At 40.8% G+C, this 12299-nt stretch overlaps 1 protein-coding gene across 2 annotated transcripts in view; it reads left to right on the top strand.

The window, feature by feature from the left end:
- The window catches only part of LOC120064486 (leucine-rich repeat flightless-interacting protein 2-like), an 84822-nt gene that overhangs the window by 45510 nt on the left and 27013 nt on the right, over positions 1-12299 (top strand). For both annotated transcript variants that reach the window (XM_039015096.1, XM_039015095.1), the window contains exon 3: positions 4875-4925. In XM_039015096.1, coding sequence (XP_038871024.1) covers positions 4875-4925 — 51 coding nt within the window. The remainder of the gene's footprint in view (positions 1-4874; positions 4926-12299) is intronic.

The raw sequence follows: 12299 nt of genomic DNA, 5'->3' as shown, positions 1-12299 counted from the left end.
TACTGTTGGCCTACCATAGACGAAGTGAGTGTTGGTTACGCTACAATTAAGGTGTGGAAATGTTATGACCGTTAGATATTTATTTTAGAATCCTCTTATGCTGTAGCCTACTCCCGACCGTCACGTTGTACAGCGCAATATTTTACATTCCATCCTAACGGAGACCCTGAGGGTTTCATTTTTCTCGGAATAGAAACACCATAATATTAATTAAATGAATTCAGCCAAATTTCTTGAAATCAATCCCATGTACCAAGGTTTTGAATTCTCTAGTAAAGCCAATATGGGTGACTATCAAATGCTTCTCAAAGTTGCCCTCTGGTGGTCAAACTAGCACATTAACGTAAAAAAATGGCTGACAATCGAATAACGTGCCATAGAATGCTGCTGCAGCAGCCCTCAAGGTGTGCTGCAGTATGACGCAACTTTTAAAGGAGGAACCACTGTAGATCTAGCTAGTGTCGTAGTATACCCTTTCGTTCTTTAGGAAATCTGGCTATGAAAGTCTAGTTACTGGGGTTTTGTCTGCTACCTATTTGTACAGCAGCACGAAATGCATGTCTTTTTTTAGGATCTCTTCAGAGGTAGTTGAGATTTAAAGTAAGGCAATATTGGTGAATCATAGAATAATGTGTTGACACTGTCGCTGAGGAACATCCCCTCCTAGAAAGAAACAGGCCATGTTTTGGATCTTGTCAAAACATGACTTGGCTTGAGAAAAGTGTACAGTATTTTGGCTGATTGCCTCGTGTGCCAGGTGACACGGGTCATGCTACTGTTGAGATGCCAACACGCTGTCACTAACCTTAAGGAGCCACGGTCGGAAAGAATCCTGCTTACCCTGGTGACTCTAATCACATGGTCCCTCCCGAGACCATCATGTGAACTCTTGAGACGTTCCTGGGGTCGGTTACTGTTGGCCTGCCACGCTATGTCCATGCCACATTCCACAGCCAAGTCCCTGTCATAAGCAATAACCTGCCTCTGTGTGGACACCACCCTAATTATTGTACTGTTCTCTCGCTTTCGATGTAGGTTTACATACATATACGTATACAGCTTTACATTCTCTCTCTCGCCCTCTTTGCTGTGGTCTATCATGTTTTATCTCTCTCTGTTCCCCAATGTCACTCTTTTTTTCTTTTATTCTTTCCCTTTCTGTCCCTGATTCCTGGTTCCTCTCCTCCATTGCCCTGGCTGCTCCTCCTGTGGTGTTAATTTATAGATCTATCAGGTTCAGAAGGTAGGATTCTTGTCCCCCCCCCCACATTTTCTGTACTGTTTTTCTACTTTCATTATCATCTTGTCAGTAGTAAAAATAATAATTTTCATTTTTCTTTCTTCAATTTAGACATGCATCCCGGTATAAATGTGTTAGTTATTTGTTAGACATGTCTAATGTCTATATAAAATCACCATGGTTTAGACTACATAGTACATATAGCTAGATAATAATGATTGTTCGATGAGCTGTGCGTTTCCACCCTTCCTTCCTCTCCTCTCACGCTCTTTCCTCAGAAATATTACGGCTTGGACAACAAACCAGACAAAGTAGACAGCGAATGGGGACACATCGAGCAATGGATGGTACAGTCAATAACAAGAATGAATCTTTGACAAGCTAAGCGTTGTTAATGAATTAGCTGCACTAATGGTTGTGGAATAACAGCTTGTTTTTGAATCATGCATGAAAGTAATTCACTATCATTCTCTTTCAATATTCAAAGCTGTTAATAATGCCAGGTTATGTGAATGTTCTTAGCCATGGAGAATAGCTGAGATTAAAAAAAGGGCTTTCCTCTTAAACCTATATGGCATTTGCTTTTCATATTTTTTTGAGAGGCTTTTGTGTGCGATATACCTTTTTAGCTAACAAGTTCTAGAGCGGATTGTTGATTTATAAGGCCGCACATCTAATGATAATCCACAGAATTGATGTGCATGTTGAATGGGTTTGGATCTGCATGTCCTATCCCTTTCGTGTAGACTGCCTGGGTTTTGATGATCCCCTTGACTGCCAAGCGACGGTCTTATTCTTGCAGTGTTCCTGGGTGGTTCAGATCCACCAGACTGGACACTGTGTGACATAGGTCTCTCCTGTCATATTGTGTTTTTAAAAGACAAATGCTGAATTATGTGAAGGTATCGGAGAACAATGACAAGTAACCAACCACAGCATGTGATGAAAGTTGAAGGAGAGGAACTAATCCCTGTCCTGTCCTGTCTGTGTAACCATGTCTGCTCGAGTGGTTGGGTGACAAGATCAGTATCCATGGCCACAGTGATGTGATGAACTGGAGGCATGGCTGCTTAGGGAATGAATGCAGTGTACTTGACCATTGAGAATTTGTTCACTTTCAAAGGTTAGCAGGCAATTACCCTTCACTTTCAATTCTCCTCAGTTTAATAGCCACAGTTGAATTGGAAAAAGTGTGCATACATGCTAGAAGTCCTCCTTTGGAATAATGGGGTGTGAGTTTTTGCACGTAAGTGTGCCCTTGTGCGAGTTTGAATTTGTCTGTTTGGGTGCTTGCTGAAACCCCTCTCTGACGTGCCTATATGAACAACAATGTTGATATTGTCCTAAGTGTTTCATCCTTCCCCTGTCATTTGAACCTTTGACCTCTACCTGTGTCCTATTTTCCTTTTTCATTCCTCCAGGAGGACAGTGAGAGGTACTCACGCCCCACACAGAGACATACTTCGGTGTGTATTCCTCTCCCCCTATCATCCACCATCTCTCTTTGCACCTTCCTGTCTCCATCTGACAAAAGCAGCTTTCATTTCTTTGAACCGTGACTTAATACCTTGGGAACTCAGGTGCCGGAGTGTCACAATGTCAGCAGGCTTTTGTTCAAGTGACGATATTTGTCTCCTATCAGTCAATACACTCCAAGTTCCAATATCCAATCCATACTAGGATACTATTTAGTATGGGTTGATCGGCAATATTTTGCCTTGTATCATGTAGTATGCTTGTTGGGATAAACAGTGAGGTCTGAAATGATTGACACCCTTGATAAAGATGAGCAAAAATACATTTATACTGGGGAAATAATTTTATACTAATACAATTGCTCAGATAAATACATGTTTAACAAGTAGTACTGTTTTTCTCTAACAGATAAGGGTTAAAATGATTGACAACCCTGTTTTCAATACCTTACCTTGGGAGGATAATGGCACTGAGCCTTTTTCTAAAATGTTTTATGAGTTGGAGAACACATTGGGACCATTCCTACATACAGAATCCGTCCAGATCCTTGATATCCTTTGTCTGTGATTATGGACTGCCCTCTTCAATTCAAACAGGTTTTCAATGGGTTTCTGGTTTGGAGACTGAGATGGCCACTACAAATTGTTGATTTTATGGCCAATTACCAATTTATTTGTAGATGTGTTTGGGGTTATTGTCTTGCGGGAAGATCCACTTGCACCAAGTTTCAGCTTTCTGGCAGAGGCAATCGAGTTTGTGCCTAAAATGTCCTGGTACTGGGTGAAGTTCATGATGCCATTGACCTTAACAAGGGCCCCGGGACCAGTGGAAGCAAAATAGCCGCATAACATCAAATATCCACCACCATATTTTACGAGGTTATTCTCTGCTCGTGCATTCTCATTTCGACGCCAAAGCCACCGCTGGTGTGAGTGGCCAAAGAGCTCTATTTTCATGTCATCCAACAAATGTAAATCCTGGAGTGTGCTAAATAGCATTGGCACTTGGATTGGAACTGGTGCTTTGGTCAGATGACATGAAAATAGAAACCCATTGAAAACCTGTGCAGACAAAGGGTATCAAGGATCTAGAAGGATTCTGTATGGAGGAATGGTCTGACATCCCTCCCAATGTGTTCTCAAACTTTTTAGAAAGAGGCTCAGTGCCATTATCCTCAAGGTGACGTATTGAAAACAGAGGTGTCAATCATTTTAACCCCTACCTTTTTTAGAGAAAAAAAATATTGCTGGTTAGACATGAATTGGAACTTTGGGCTGAATGTGTCATTGTGAAGTTCATACATACAGTAATTCTGCTTATAGATTATGCATCTCAATTAGCCACAAAATCCCTAGTTTGAAAGCGACCGTTTTTCATGAAGCTGTGCAGTGTCATTTTTTCCCCGCGTGGGCCAGCCCCCTAGCAATTCAAGTTCTAGCCAATGAGGTTCAGCCCTTCGCCATTTGAGTGACATCTAGCACGAGGCACATCATATATACCCACAGCAGAGCGAAATAAAGAGCAATGACGTGGTGCACATATCTGCACATGTGATGTGGGTACGCAGTTTTCGGGGACCACTTTTGGCTCGTGAGTGCTACTTTCAGAGCTACTGGCTAAAAAGTATACGAAAGTACCGGGACATCTCTTTCCATGAGCAATTGTATTATTATAAAATAGTATAATTTCCCAATCTTTTTGAGCATACAATATAGCTCAGTATAGTAATTATTTATCATTTTTGCTAAGGGTGCCAATAATTTCACATACTAATGTCATTCAGTGTGGCCCACTCTGACTCCACTGCCCTGGGCCATTGAGCTGTGTTCTCAGGCACATAATCTGGTTTGTACAGCCAGTCTGGGGAGCACAGAGAAAGAGGTCACAGTCAAGTCATTTACAGACGGAGGGGAGAGATTCATTTCTGAGGTGTTTCAGTGAACCATGTTAAACACCAGGGTTGGGGTGAAATTACATTTCAATTCATGGAGTAAATTGAAATTCAATTTTCCTCGTTGTGTATCAAAAAATTCATTGGAATTTCTGTTTCTTTCTTAATTTGACTGTTAAACCACATTAAATATTTTTTTCCCCAAGTACAGATGTTGTACTGGACAATCGAAGAACATCTACTTAATTTGTTTTGTTTCCCACACAGATCTCAGACGATGATGAGCGGATGTCTGTGGGCAGCCGAGGCAGTGTGAGGGTCAGTATCACTCTAACGCCGCCATCTTTGTTTTCAATCCAATTGCAGAATTTATGACTATCGGTAAAGAGGCTTGAGGTAGAAGTTGCCCCTAAACACAGATCTTGGATCAGATTTTCCAGTTACAAATCCTAACTGTAACCATTATGGACAGTAAAACCAGTGGTTAGGGCATTTTCTACCAACTTGCATAAAGAGGTAAGCATGAGTGGTTCCATAGCTGCTCAGAAGGGGGTAACAAGTACAACCATCACTTGGTGTTTAAACCCTTGGTGACGATGCTCTTATGTCTTTGGGCAGTCGGATCTTGATGCAATAGGGGCCTACGGAAGAGGGGTAAGACTTAACCTGCTGTGAGATTAACCTGGCCTGATCATCTAACCCTACTGCATCCCATAATGGTCTTTATGTCAGTTTTTAGTAACAACATGTAGTTGTTAGTTTACCATTTAAACTCTATTCAGAGCAAGGCAACGATGGCGTGCCAAAACATGACAGTCCTCTTAGGAGAAAATCAAGCATAGCAGGATCAGGCACCAACCATGTCATTTTCTCCCTTAGCGACAGCAAAATAGTTTCACAGGAAAGCCTACAAATTGTTGGGTAGATTTTGGCTCATTATTTACATTGTTAACTCATCAGTTTGATTAACTGCAGATGTGATAGTTACTAATCATGGTTTAATGTGTGTTGGGAAGATTGCAATGCATTGTTAACCTACAGTGGTTCGTCCTTTTAAAGTTGCAGCGTACTGCGGTGCAGCTTGCATGATCTTTCAGAATTCTATGGCATGTTATTTAAGTGTAAACCACTGGTACTATTAATGCGAGTTAGGGTTAGTTTGACCACCAGAGGGCATCTTTGAGAAGTATTTGAAAGCCTTCAATAGCGGCTGTACTAGAGAATGCAGGCACACGGTAGACCGGGGTTCAATTCCCCGATGGGGAGGAAGGAGTAGGCTGTCCTTGAAAATAAGATTTTGTTCTTAATTGACTTGCCTAGTTAAATAAAGGTTACACTAAGAGCATAACATTTCTTCACCCTTGTAGTCTAACCAATACCCAAAGGAAGAATCAGTGAAAATATAAATCGAATTGAATTATCAAGACCAGTCCCCATGTTTGTCTCAGAACAGCGCGAAACAGTGCTGAAATAGTTGTAGGCTAATGCTTCTAACTTCAGTATGCTCTTTAAATAAATAAGACCTGCACCACTTTTAGCAGCACATTTCTCAACACTAGTGAGACTCATGTCGCCTACGGTAGGCAAACAGTATATCGAAAAATGTGACATGACACTCCCCCAATAATTACAAATAAAGGATATTTCTGTAATTCAGTGATATTTATTCCCATGGTAAAGTCATTATGGATCCATAACTAAATAAACATCGGCATTTTGAAAGAGTATTTGTATCATTATTTTATTAATGAAAGCTTGAAGATGCCATCATTAGTTACATTGTTTTAGTTTGAACGTGCAGACTGACACTAAGAACAGAACAGCGGGAACGTTTCCCTTGTCAGCGCCATTATTAGTGCAATGCCCCTTAAATATTTTGGAGACTATTTTCTTTTCAAATCATGTAAAATGAGCGAGGAAAAGGGACATTGGGTGACATTGTTACTAATTTGTAAATAAAGCCAGTTGGTTATTTATAATTTATTTCTGTTTGTAGAGGGGGAGAAACCAAAAACCTACAGTCATCTCATGGGTCTCCCAGTCGAGGCCGGCACGGGTATTGAACCAGCATCTGTAGCAACACAGCTTGCACTGCTATGCAGTGTCTTAGACCGTTGCGACACTCAGGCGCTGTACAACGTGACCGGCCGGGAGTGACCTACAGTACTACAGTAAGAGCAAAATAAATAATCATAATAAAATAATAATAATAAAAAACCTTAGTGTAACAGTTTTCGTAAGTAATACTTAAGTCGTGCACAATTATCAGTTTCTATTTAGGTTTATGTCGCCCATTCATTGTCAGTTAGAGACACCGTAGAACCCAAAAGCATAATCAGTGCTCTAACTCCCCCTTGCGCTGTTCTGGAGCAATGAAGTGGTGACACAGGGTACCGTACTAAATCACAAATTACCTCTAAATCCCGCAGCATAATCGCAAACCTTTTAGTGGAGCAACCACTTTATCCAGTCTTGGGTTTGTGTGTCTGTGTGTGTGTCACAGACATTAGCATGGACGACTTATTGTAGGGTGTTGTTCAGACATGGTGTGTACTCTGGAGAAAGTTGACATGACTGTGTGATGACACAAAGCCTGACTAATTGACGTTTGTGTTCTAAAGTCGAGTCGAATGTTATATTTAACAATAAGGCCTGAGGGATGTGGTATATTGGCCATATACCGCAAACCCCCAACGTACCTTAATTATAAACTGGTTACCAATGTAATTAGAGCAGTAAAAATAACTTTTGTCATACCCGTGATATACGGTCTGATATACCACGGCTGTCAGTCAATCAGCATTCAGGGCTCGAACTACCCAGTTTAATACTATTTACCATCGGAACCACTAATGATTGCCCCTCGGAGGCATGCTTCAATGCTTAATAAACTGAAACAAGCACTTGTCTTACATGTTTATTTAATCAAACCATAATTGGCTTGTTTGGTTACATTATAGCTTCATCTTGGGTGTTAGTACGGTTAATTTCTTCAGTGGACTACTAGGGTTGTCCCTGGCTAGTGCGATGGAGTAAATCGACTGTTATAGAGCTGGCTAGCCTGCCAGCTGTCTGTTCCAAAACAAACACAAGGTGCATCATAAATGGCACCCTATTCCTTTTATAGTGACTACTTTTGACCAGGGCCCATAGGGATCTGGTCAAAAGTAGTGCACTATATAGCGAATCGGGTGCCATTTGGGACTAAGACACAGACTCAGAACTATTTTAGGCACTGTTGTCTGAGTTCTCATAGAGAAATGTTTTCTGGTGAGTAATCATGGAAAATACTGTAGTGTTAAAGAATTGTAGTTAAATGAGAAATATGTCCTTAAAGGGAGACGCACGTTTTTAAAACAGAAAAAGGGATGGGTCTAGACTAGAGGTCGACCGATTAGGATTTTTCAACACCGATACCGATTATTGGAGGACCAAAAAAGCCGCTACCGATTTCATCGGCCAATTTTTTTTGTAATAATGACAATTACAACAATACCGAATGAACACTTATTTTAACTTAATATAATACATCAATAAAATCAATTTAGCCTCAAATAAATAATTAAACATGTTCAATTTGGTTTAAATAATGCAAAAACAAAGTGTTGGAGAAGAAAGTAAAAGTGCAATATGTGCCATGTAAGAAAGCTAACGTTTAAGTTCCTTGCTCAGAACATGAGAACATTTGAAAGCTGGTGGTTCCTTTTAACATGAGTCTTCAATATTCCCAGGTAAGAAGTTGTAGGTTGTAGTTATTATAGGAATTATAGGACTATTTCTCCCTATACCATTTGTATTTCATTAACCTTTGACTATTGGATGTTCTTATAGGCACTTTAGTATTGCCAGTGTAACAGTATAGCTTCCATCCCTCTCCTCGCTCCTACCTGGGCTTGAACCAGGAACACAACGACAACAGCCAACCTCGAAGCAGCGTTACCCATGCAGAGCAAGGGGAATAACTACTCCAAGTCTCAGAGCGAGTGACGTTTGAAACGCTATTAGCGCGCACCCCGCTAACTAGCTAGCCATTTCCCATCGGTTACACCGGCCTAATCTCGGGAGTTGATAGGCTTGAAGCACAGCGAAGAGCTTCTGTCAAAACGCAGGAAAGTGCTGTTTGAATGAATGCTTACGAGCCTGCTGCTGCCTACCACCGCTCAGTCAGACTGCTCTATCAAATCATTGACTTAGTTATTACATAATAACACACAGAAATACGAGCCTTGGGTCATTAATATGGTAGAATCCGGAAACTATCATCTCGAAAACAAGACGTTTATTCTTTGTGAAATACGGAACCGTTCCGTATTTTATCTAACGGGTGGCATCCATAAGTCTAAATATTCCTGTTACATTGCACAACCTTCAATGTTATGTCATAATTACGTAAAATTCTGGCAAATTAGGCGGCCCAAACTGTTGCATATACACTGACTCTGCGTGCAATGAACGCAAGAGAAGTGACACAATTTCACCTGGTTAATATTGCCTGCTAACCTGGATTTCTTTTAGCTAAATATGCAGGTTTAAAAATACATACTTCTGTGTATTGATTTTAAGAAAGGCATTGATGTTCATGGTTAGGTACACATTGGAGCAACGATACACACCGCATCGATTATATGCAACGCAGGACAAGCTAGATAAACTAGTAATATCATCAACCATGTGTAGTTAACTAGTGATTATGATTGATTGATTGTTTTTTATAAGATAAGTTTAATGCTAGCTAGCAACTTACCTTGGCTTCTACTGCATTCGCAATCAAGTGGTTAGAGCATTGGACTAGTTAACTGTAAGGTTGCAAGATTGAATCCCCCCGAGCTGACAAGGTAAAAATCTGTCGTTCTGCCCCTGAACGATGCAGTTAACCCACCGTTCCTAGGCCGTCATTGAAAATAATAATGTGTTCTTAACTGACTTGCCTAGTTAAATAAGGGTGTAAAAAATAAAATAAAAAATACAGATTTCCGATTGTTATGATTAATCGGCCATTCCGATTAATCGGTCGACCTCTAGTCTAGACCTAGTTGTGAGTTTGGGGTTTTCTTGGCTGCTGCAATGGTTTGCATGTTTTACCCAAACCAGAAAGTAACGTGTGGCTAATGTCTTTATCAGTTTGGTGGTGATGGGAATCCATCCACAGTTTTTTATGCGAGTAAAGTGAAACTGTATAAAAAAATAATTATGGCAACTGTGATGGAAACAGGAAGTTTTATAAATGCTGACAGATCATTTGTTTGCTCAACATGGTGCGATCTTTTTCTATCCTGAAAATGTATTATGCGAGAAATGGCAATGGAGTCACATAGTGTATAGTCCTCCCACTACAACTCGGGAAACTAATGCAGTTTATTAGGCTACAGATTCAATTAATGATGATGAACTTCACAGGATGGTGAAAGTGCACGGTGATGTTGATGCTCCTTTCCAGTAAATATCGAGGGTCTTATTCTGGTAACATGATGGATCGATGCTCGACTGCCGTTTGACAAATACAAATATTCTCGCTCTTATCCATACTAATCTCATGTAGACTTGCCTACCCGCACTGGATCTGCGAGCTGTTGGCTAGAGAGCACGTGCCAAGATCAGAGTAGGCACATTTTGCTATTTAACGCAACAGTTTTTGTGACAAGTTTGATTTGTGTTCACTACATGAAAACTGAAGCGAAAAAGTAAATCACGCACTGATTTTTATCTGCAACAAGTCAGTTTGGTGGGAACTAACCACTTGTGGGAAAATGTGCATATTTTCTTTTTGTGGATTTTAGAATATCCACATTCAAATCAGTTGCCATTTGGATGGAAACCTAGACACTGAGGAAAATGCAAGGTGTCTTCCTCCCATCCTGCCTTGCCTGTCGTTTTTTTTTGTGACATTAATTTGACACGTCAGTAATTTAGTGGGTGTGGCTCCACGTATACTGTTTCCATGATGGCTTTTCCCATGGGTGGGAGAGGCGTCCTGACACACACCTTTACCCGCCTCCTCAATCCCCCTCTCCCAGGGCTCCTCCTCCCTTTCACAGGAGAAGGACAAGAAATCCAAGAAAAAGAAGAAACACAAACACAAAGATCGTGACGTACGTAAAGACTGTGACCTTTAAGAATAGCCCAAACTGAAAAATGATTGCAGTTTTGGTGCTCATTTGCATGTCTTCTGTCCCTTACAGAGCAACGGCTATGACAATGAGTACAGTGCTATATCCAGTCGGGTTAGTAGTGCCTTTTAACCTGTAGTACCTGGCTAGTGTCCAGCAGGGTGAATGGATGAATGCCAATAGGTTCAAGTGGACATGTTTAAAATTGACTTCAGTTAAGTGATTGCAGACGAAATGTGTGTGTTTTAGTACGTATGCATTGAGGGAATTTCAGGATACTGGGGTTTTCATACCACACAATTCAGTACTGTTTGTTTCCGTATTCCTTATTCCATCAGTCCACTGTTTATATTGACACGGGTCATTCTTGACCACATTGAACTATTCCAAGATACTTGCAGTTTCTTGACTGTTTCGTTTTGTTCAAATTCGGCTTCAGCGAGGGTAGTTATGGTTATTATTTTGCAGGCAGAGGGGTGCTGTCTAGCATGGTGTGCTGTAGTTAAGTGCCTTGCAGTTAATTAGGCTTTATCTCCCTCTCCTCTTCGCCCACTCTCAGAGCTCCAGACTTGGTGATGAGAGCACTAGCAGGGTCTCTCGCTCGTCCAGACTAGATCTGCAGCCGGTGGGTTCCCTCTCTTCCTCTTTCCCTCTCCCTCTATCTTTCTTTTAGAGTTCTGCCAATAGCCCTACTGCCTTTATTCTACCAATAAGGAACCATTTTTTAATTCAATCAATTGATCTGTATAAGATAGAAAGCGGAACTTGCGGAGGTAACTCTAAGGGCTTGAATTGAGGCAAAAATGTGGTCTGTTTGGTAGCAGTCTGTTCTTTAATGTTGATGTCGACACCAGGGGTTATCTCTCTCTCTCTCCTCCTCACCCACTCTCAGAGCTCCAGACTCAGTGATGAGAGCATTAGCAAGGTCTCTCGCTCCTCCAGACTGGACCTGCAGCCGGTGGGTGTTGCGTGACTGACTGTGCATTAACACTTTGGTGTTAACTACTGAATGCTGGATCCCACTTGTGACCCCAAATGTGTTGAGCGATATGTACTGTACCAATCAAAAGTGTGGCCACACCTACTTATTCAAGGGTTTTTCTTTATTTTTGACTATTTTCTACATTATAGAATAACAGTGAAGACATCAAAAATATGAAATAACACATATGGAATCATATAGTAACCAAAAAAAGTGTTAAACAAATCAAAATACAAAAGTTGCCACCTTTTGCCTTGATGACAGCTTTGCACACTCTTGGGATTATTCTACAATGTAGAAAATAATCAAAATAAAGAAAAACCCTTGAATGAGTAGGTCCAAACTTTTGACTGGTACTGCACGTCTTACTTTATACTCACTCTTGTCTCTCTCTCCGCATGGCTTGTCCACTAACCATTGATATCTGCAAGTCTGACACCTCTCACCGAGTTTTTTTTTTTCTTCTTTCAGTTCATCTGTGTTTTTTTGTTGTTCTTTACTCGTTCTGCTGTAACACTCTTTAGAGTACCTTTAAACGGAGATATGTTCTCTTGTTCAGCATCTATGCCAAATGTATCTATGTCAGAAGTGTGTTTGAGTCGG

Source organism: Salvelinus namaycush, chromosome 19, assembly GCF_016432855.1.
Source record: "Salvelinus namaycush isolate Seneca chromosome 19, SaNama_1.0, whole genome shotgun sequence".
Lineage (NCBI taxonomy): Eukaryota > Metazoa > Chordata > Actinopteri > Salmoniformes > Salmonidae > Salvelinus > Salvelinus namaycush.
The sequence above is the reverse complement of the archived record's forward strand: the minus strand, read 5'-3'. Positions and strand labels throughout refer to the sequence as shown.